This window comes from Camellia sinensis, chromosome 4 (genome assembly GCF_055761805.1).
Source record: "Camellia sinensis isolate YWXY chromosome 4, ASM5576180v1, whole genome shotgun sequence".
In the NCBI taxonomy this organism is placed as follows: Eukaryota; Viridiplantae; Streptophyta; class Magnoliopsida; order Ericales; family Theaceae; genus Camellia; species Camellia sinensis.
The window spans coordinates 116,576,285-116,584,815 of NC_138964.1; the positions used below are offsets into that span (position 1 = coordinate 116,576,285).

An 8,531-nucleotide genomic window follows, 5' to 3' on the forward strand; every position below is an offset into this window, starting at 1 on the left:
GGTACGAAGTTGTTGTCATCAATTATTATGATCCATGTTGTGTTGAATTTTTTGGACGTAATGTGAATTTATGGGTTGGATTTTACGTTTACCGTAATGATTGTACTGTCACGGATATTGTTAGGGGTATGGTGGTATAGTGTTGTCAGTGTGTTGTTTTTGGGGGCCATTGTGTCATGTGGTGTGTTGGTGGCATTGTGGTGTTAAGTATGTGGTTGATGATGTTTCCCTGGTTTCTATGTTGTGTGCCGTTTGTTATGTGAACGTCAAATGATATGTTTAATATGGTATTACAGTTCCATAATGTTATAAACTCACCCGTAATGTTGTTGTGCTTTAATGGTAGTGTGGGTTTTAGAATTTCAGTAGGGGTATAGTCGTGTAATACCTATTCTTTTTGTGGTTTTATTTTTGTTAGTGACAATTGGTGTGTTGGAGTCCTTTTGCAGTTTGGGGCCTTATGTGTTTGTAATGGTATGTTTACAGGAAGTGTAATGTTATCGTCATTTGTGGTCTTGGTTCTATTGGTGTGTTGTACTATGGCAACGATTCCCCTGGTTTTTCATTAATGGTGATGTGGACTGTTAATGGCATCTTTGTTAGTTGAAATGTGATGTTAATTGTATACATGTTGATGAAGTGTAATGCCAGTGTCATTTATTGTGTTGGGTTTGTAGTTGTGTTGTAATATGGTAGGGGTCCCTATTTGTTGATGTTCTGTAAATTGGTCTGCATCTATAACATGTGTAAATTGCAGATGGTATTTAATGTGTGATGTCATTGTGTAGATGTTAGTGTGTAATACATGAAATGAAGTACATGCAACATCAATTGCAAAATTGACATTGAAATGGATGCTTATTGGAAATAAGTCATTAGAAATAAGCCATTAACATTGAAATGGGACTCGGAAGCTGAAAATCTGTACAAATAATTTGTACAGACTTTTAGCTTATTTGTACATATTTTCAGTTTCCGAGTCCTATTTCAATGTTAATTCATTAACATTAAGCACTAAGTCCAGGGAGGGAGAGAGGGCAGAGCCTCTCTCTTTAGGTGATTTCCGGCGATGCTCTGGCGACTTTCGATGATCCTTTTTCTACTTTCAAAATGTAGATCTATGCTCCTAGAGGATAGATCTACTATTTTTGAGTGTAGATTTGGACTTTTTATATCCGAAATAAGAGTTTTGAGAGTTTTTTCCTCCGATTTCGGCATAGATTTTTGGTATTTCAACATCCACAATGGTTTCCTCCTCTTTATACCCTTCTCCCTTACTATTGTGGGTGTCCTCCCTTCTCCGGCGACAGTGGCGGCGGCGTTGGGCAATAGCGACGAGGATGTTGTCAACAGGGATGGCGGTCTTTCTTCCGGACCACATCTTTGAGAAGATCGGTGGTTTTCCTTGGATCGTAACTGTTTTTTTGGCAGATTTGTTTTTTGTTGTTGTTTTTTCTTTTGTTGTTTGGTTAGGATGACCCTTTGGGATCTTTTTTCTATACTCTATTGCTTTATCAATATATTGTTCCCATGTCCTCAAAAAAAATCATGAACATTGAAAAACACACACACACACACACAAAATGACAATGTAAAAACGTTAACCCCTTCTCCCCTAAACACATATCCAACACATCAACAAAGTAGAATCCACCAAAATCCCACCAAAAGGGTAAATAGGTAAAGTCTCACCAGAACAAATCAAAAAGAAATATTCCTTACTAGCTAAATAGGATCAAATAGTTTATAAGAAAAAACACAGGACTAAATAAAGTAACATTCTCTCAATTAAGATTTATCGATAATTTTTCCTTATTTTATGGTTTAATCTTTTTATATTGAAATTTAAAAAAAAAAAAAAAATAACGCCCAATTAGTACATATTAATATGTGTTTGGGAGGGAAAAGATTGAGTACACACCTAACCTTTAGCATAATGCACAAAGTGGTAGCCCCAATACTTCAACCCATAACCTTAAAGTTATTAGGCCAAGTATTAACTATTGAACCAGTGCATATAAATATATTTAATAAATATAATTCAGGTAAGGACATGTTAGAACGGGTGTAGGAAGCTGTTAGCTTTTTTGGCTTTCGAAGATTAAAGTGTAATTTGAGCATGCCAACAAAGATCGATAAGTCCTTACAGAAATAATAAATGCCAACTAATTAATTAGACAATTGCTTCGAAATTCTTTTAACCTTAATGAAGAGGACCTTTACTGGTAGCTTATTTTAGGAGAAAATTCAGAAGAACTAATCACAATAGTAAAAGAAGAAGAGAGAGAACAATGTCAGAAAATAAATTTCATTAAGTAAACAAGTGTTTACAATTGTACCTTTGCACTTCCACAGCTTCGAAGAGAATTACAACAATGAACAGACTAACTTAGAACTATTCTCAAGAAACTGAAATACAGTGCAAGAAATTACAGGACTGGAAGGTAAAGAACTGGAAAAATGTAAGACAAAATAGATTGATTTCTGGATCTGGTTATGGATCCTGTAAATATAGCTATTAATGACTATTTATAGGAAAAAAGTTCTAACAATAACTACCTAAAACTACCCACTCTTCCACTTTTATTCCCAAAATGCCACATATCCCTCAATGTATTCCACTAAGTTACTTTGTTCATCATATTCTTCATATGTACTTTAACTTCTTCCACTTTGTCTTTCATGTTTCACCACGTAAGGTCATTGACTTTATAATTTCTCTTAACTTCTGATTGATTAAGAAAGTATCACGTGTCTTGCAATAATAATAATAGTAATAATAATAATATTACTATTTACTGCGTCAACAGAAACAAAACTCTTCCCCGCCCCACTTTCTCATCGAGATGGTAAACAAGGAGGAAGAAGCAAGGGTTAAGCGAAGTGAGAAAATCACCATCCTATTAGGGGATGAGGCAAGATTTAACAAATAAGTGGAATTTTTTTTTTTTTTTAAATTACAATGGAAATGGAAAGTGAAACTAATTACAAACAGGTATTTCAAAATGATCTCATCTGCTTCTTCCACCCTCTTCTGCCATTTTCTTCTCCCATTTTCTTACCTTTGTAACTCCGGCCACCAGTCCAGTTGCTGGCCCACCACTTCCCTACAACCCCCCCCAGTTCGTCCCCCACCCTCCTCCCCAGTTCTAATTGAAGTTAATTGTTCTCTTTAAGAAAAAAAAATTGAGTATGACATACTCGTATACATATGTCACTGATGAACAGGAAAGAAATTTTGTGATTGGGGAAAGAAATGATGTTGAAAAAGGGTAAAATAGTAATTATACATATACAGTTGACTGCAGTTAACTAACAATTCTAACGGAATTCCAAAAACTGCAGAGAAAATTCGTGCAATTGTCATATACCAAAAGAAAGATCTGTGTGATTAGCCCAATTCTCAATTACAGTCATCATACTCATCCTTCAACACAGAAACAAACAAACAGATTATTATCATTACACTGAACCAAACAGACCTTTCCAGCACTCAACGCAAAACAACATCTGAAACACACGTCCAAACCATTTCATAGCCGATGTGGAGGCTGAGGTAGAAGCAGAAGCACCACTGCAGTAGTTAAACCCATACCAAACATTGATCGGTATGTAAGTGTTATAGTAGAAGGAAGCAGTGCCTGTATAATACCCATAGACTTGCACTGACTCTGGTTTCCAACCATCGTATCCGCTCCTGTACAGGTACAAATAGCAGACTTGGTACAAACACGGCCCGTATATCTGATACGTATCCACTGAACACCGCTCAAACGTTCTGGTAGATGGATCGTCTAGCCTTGGTGCGTAAACCTGATATAAATAACAATAACAATCACCCAAAAAAAAATATATATATATATATACCAACTTTCAGAAATCAATCTATGTTTGATTGTGTTCATGTTTTCATGATAATGAAAAGTTTATCATTTCATTTTGGTGTAAACCAAAAAGAGAATTATTTTTTCAAAAAGATTTTTAAAAACTATTTGCCAAATAAAATTTTTATATTTTGCAAAACATAAAACAAAAAATAAAAACACAATCAAAAGAAACAACAAAGTCTAACAAAATAATTTAAACAAAAAAATGATCTCATATGAAAGAAAATTCAGGAAAATTACAATTTATAAAGTGATTTATTCCGTACTGGGATTTCATTTCAATCAAATATTTTTGTAGTCATAAAAAATTCTCAGTTTGGCATGGAATTGAAGGATCACCATTTTAAGTTAATCCATACATGATTGTGCTTATGTTTTCTTCATTTTTGTTTTTATTTTTATTTTTTAAAAATAAAAATAATAAAAAAGTTAAAAACATTTAGAACATCTCCAATTTTTCACCAATTCTTTCATCAAATTTAAATTTAATGAATAAAGAACTAAAAGTCAACTCCAATCATTTCATCAAACTTATATGGGAACTTCACTTTACCCCTTTGATTTGGACCATGTGCGGTTTATTCCCCTGACATTTAGAAATAACCACATAACCCTCACGTGATTGTGAACTAAAATGCATACTAACTTCTGTTAATAGAATTTGTGCATTGACCTTTATACCCTCTTCTTCTTCCGCTCTTCAAAATCAAACCTATATATATATATATATATTTTCTCTTCCTTCTTCTTTCCATGGTTGCTAAACCCAACCTGACGCAGCCCATACCCACCCAATACCCACCCAATCACTGCTTTCCCCACCGACTAGATGGGGGAGCTTAAAACCTTTTTGAACAAAAGCACATTTGGATAATCTTATTTTATTAAATTTAAATTTAAATACTATGCTGCCCCACCACAAAATTTGCTTCACAACACACTAAAAACAATGTTTTCATTTCAAAAATCACACACAATCTTCATATTATTATTATTATATTTATCATTTGTTGATTTAAAGCCTTTATTCTCCCATGGTGCCAACTCACACCCCAACACAGCCTACTCCCACTCAGTGACCATCACACCCAATCATGGCTTCTCAATGATCTGATCACAATTTGATGGCAATATATATAGCTATGCATATAATTACCATCTATTCAACATCTATTTTAACTCCATGATAACAATATATATGTATATATGTATAATTCTTATCATAATTAAAGTAGAATTACTTTTTACAACAGTAGAGAGAGAAAAGGGGATGGCGGGCCAAAATGGTAGTCAGTTGAGGCGTGAACGTGGGTTTGGTGAGACATAAAGAAGGGAGAGGAAGTTGCTGTGGTATAATGGGTTGGAGTGAGGGAATAGAAAAAGAAATAGTTGAGAGAGAGAGGAAGAAGAAGAATGGCATGTTTTTGTAAATTTAAAGATGTGTAAAGGGTATTTTGTCTTAAAATATAACTTGCTCTCTTCATAACCGCGTGAACCTCACAATTAATTAACTTGGATGGAAAAGTGAATGGTGCACCTTGGTCCATAAATCACGTGGGGGTTATATAGTCATTTCTAAACATTAACGGATAATGGCTCAAACCACATGAGGTTAAAGTGATGTTTGCCCAACTTATATCAAATCAAGGGAAAGACAAAATTTCACCAAATCAAAGTTGAACCAAACATTCAACTATCATATTTTTGCTCAAATTTGATGAAAGGAGAGAGAGAGAGAGTATTGGAGGAGATTTTCTTTCATAAAAAATGGTTAAAATAGGTTTTTAGTATAAATTGGGAATAATTCAAAAAAAAAAAAAAAACTATGACAAAAAACAGAGTAAGGAATGGAGTGTTCTATACCACATGAAGCTTTAACCAAAATTTCACTCAATGTGATGAAAAAAAGAAGAGAGAGATTAAGGTTTGGAGATGCTCTTACCATTTTCATTTTTTTGACATTTTGGTGTAAACTAAAAAGTGAATTTCAAATATAAAAATAAAAACCATTTGCCAAACAATTGCTTCATATTTTGCAAAACATAAAAATAAAAAATAAAAACACAAGCAAAAGATAAACCTCAATCTAACAAAATATTTGAAACAAAAAATGATATCATATGCGAGCAAAATTCAGAAAACATATATTTATAAAGTGATTTATTTCTTACTGGGATTTCATTTCAATCAAATATTTTTGCAGTCATAAAAAATTCCAGTTTGGTGTGAAATTGAGGGTTTACCATTTTAAGTAAATTGTTTGATTGGTTAATAAACAATTAATGTCAATAAGGACACATCTCTAATCATTGATCCAAACCTATATAAAAAAATTTGGATAAAAATCACTCAAAACACAATGTACTAATCATTGATTCAAACCTATATCAAAAAATTTGCCAAACAATTTTTTTGTATTTTGCCAAACATAAAAACAAAAAACAAAAACACAACCAAAAGATACACCTCAATCTAACAAAATATTTTGAACAAAAAATGATATCATACGACAGCAAATTCAGGAAAAATATGATTTATAAAGTAATTTATTTCTTAATCAATTTTCATTTCAATCAAATATTTTTGCAGTCATATAAAATTCCCAGTTTGGTGTGAACTTGAGACCATTTTAAGTGATTTGGTTGATTGGTTAACAAAAAATTAATGTAAATAACACATCTCTAATCGTTGATTCAAACCTATATCAAAAAATCTGGATAAAAATCATTCAAAACAACACACTGCACTACCTGACCCAAACTTTTACCAATCAAAGTATTACTTAAATCAAAGAAGACTCAAATGTTTATTCTAATTTTTTGAAGTTATTTTAGTGAAGCTGTCACTCAAATTAATGCTTAAATCAAGTTTATTCATCAGAGTAATTAATATCAAATAAATTCGGACACAGCCTAACGACTTCTAAATCAAAATTTTCATAGAAATATAAAAATTACAAATTAATATTAAAAATGATTACCGTCTCAATTAAACAGAGAGTTTCTTATGAATCGTTCAACAATATCATGCAGCGTTTGGTTCATTGGAATAAAACAAAATGGAATGATAACTCTATCAAAATATTCATTCAAATGTTTGGTTAGACTAAAAAGATAATGAAAAGTGCATTACAAATGGAATCGTCTTCCACTATGTTAAGAGAATGATCATTCCATAAAAATGTCTAAGGAATCACCATTTCATTCCATTCCATGTAATTCCAATGAACCAAATAGAGCATCAGCGTATTATTGAAGCTATTAGATGCGAATTTCTCAAATGGATTGGTCTTAAATCATACACACAACACAATCACAATCGCAAATACATAAACAAATATATAACTAAATTGAGTTAGTGAAGTGGTGAAACCCTAACCTGATAGCCATAAGCGTCGCCAAACGATAGACTGATTTGATCTCGAGTGTACCTAGGTGAAGAACAGCTCGTCCTTATAGTCACCGTGTATGAACAGCTCGCAGAACTACTCTGCATCAATTCCAAGATAAACAACAATGAGTAAAGTTTATAGTAGAAAATGAAGTTTGTTAGTTTTGGGGGATTTTGAATTTTCATACCTGAGAAATGTTGAGAGCGAATGAGGGAAGAGATTGGGGCTTGAGAATGATTGATGATCGAGCAGTGGCTTGGGGGGAGGAGATGAGGATGAGGGTAACAAAGAAGAAGAAGAGCATAGAGAACTTATTCATCTTCACCAAAACCCTCTCTCTCTCTCTCTCTCTCTCTCTCTGTTGATTGTTTCTAGACAGAGAGAGGCTGGTCTGACCTTGACCTTGGATGTCTGGACCGCATTTATGGCATCTTGTATCGATCTCAACAATGAGGTACCTGAAACAAAAACTAAAAAGGGTATATTGGTCTTTTAACATCTCCTCTCACCACAGGATAGGAGTATAAAAATAACTTGCGACCCGTGGGCAGCTCGGCTGCAGTCCGAGATGGACCCATCCCATTTAGGCCCGCTTGCGCCCAAGCCTGAGCCCGAGTCCCTGGGCTAGGGCTAGGGCTTGGGCCATCGTTTTGACGCTTGGTCTGGCTCGTGGCCTAACCCATCGGCCTGTTTAAGACCCACTAAAGGTCCGGTCCGAAGCCCATTGTATTTTTTAATGAAAAATAACAAAATTTTAATAGAAAAAATTTAAAAAAACAAAAAAAATAGTCAAGCTCGTCCAAGCCCGAGGCCAAGCCCAAGCCCAAGCCCATTGGGCCAGCCCCCTAAGGCCCGAATACCCCTGGGCTTGGGCCTAGGCCTGAGCTCAATTTTTTGGCCCTTGGGTTGGCCGGCCTGACCCGAATTTTGGCGGGAGCCCGCGAGGCCCAACATGGGTTAGGCCGGGCCAGATTTACACTCCTAGCAGAGGAGTAGGGTTCTAGTCCCACCATTTTAGGAAATTCTATTTCCACATACTTACTTATAGTACACTTACTTAATGAAATTTTATTTTAAAGACAATTATATTCTAAAGCAAAATGACCATATGAACAATAATAACAATAATTTCAACAATGGCACTCAATAATTTCAACAACAACAACAATCAGAGCTTTGATATCAACAAAAAAAGGAATAGAAAGCTACTGGTGTTGCTGTTCAATGTAGTGGACACCATCGTTCGTGGGTGG

The 8,531-nt window shown here is 34.4% G+C and overlaps 1 protein-coding gene across 1 annotated transcript; it reads right to left on the reverse strand.

Moving 5' to 3' along the window:
• Window positions 1-3,262: 3,262 nt before the first annotated feature.
• LOC114284143 (embryo-specific protein ATS3A) lies at window positions 3,263-7,742 on the reverse strand. Its single transcript, XM_028227037.2, has 3 exons — window positions 7,466-7,742; window positions 7,266-7,376; window positions 3,263-3,813 (listed from the first exon to the last, which is right to left on the reverse strand). Exons 1-3 carry the CDS (start codon window positions 7,595-7,597, stop codon window positions 3,463-3,465), a joined length of 594 nt encoding a protein of 197 aa, XP_028082838.2. The 5' UTR covers window positions 7,598-7,742; the 3' UTR covers window positions 3,263-3,462.
• Between the last annotated feature and the right edge of the window lie 789 nt (window positions 7,743-8,531).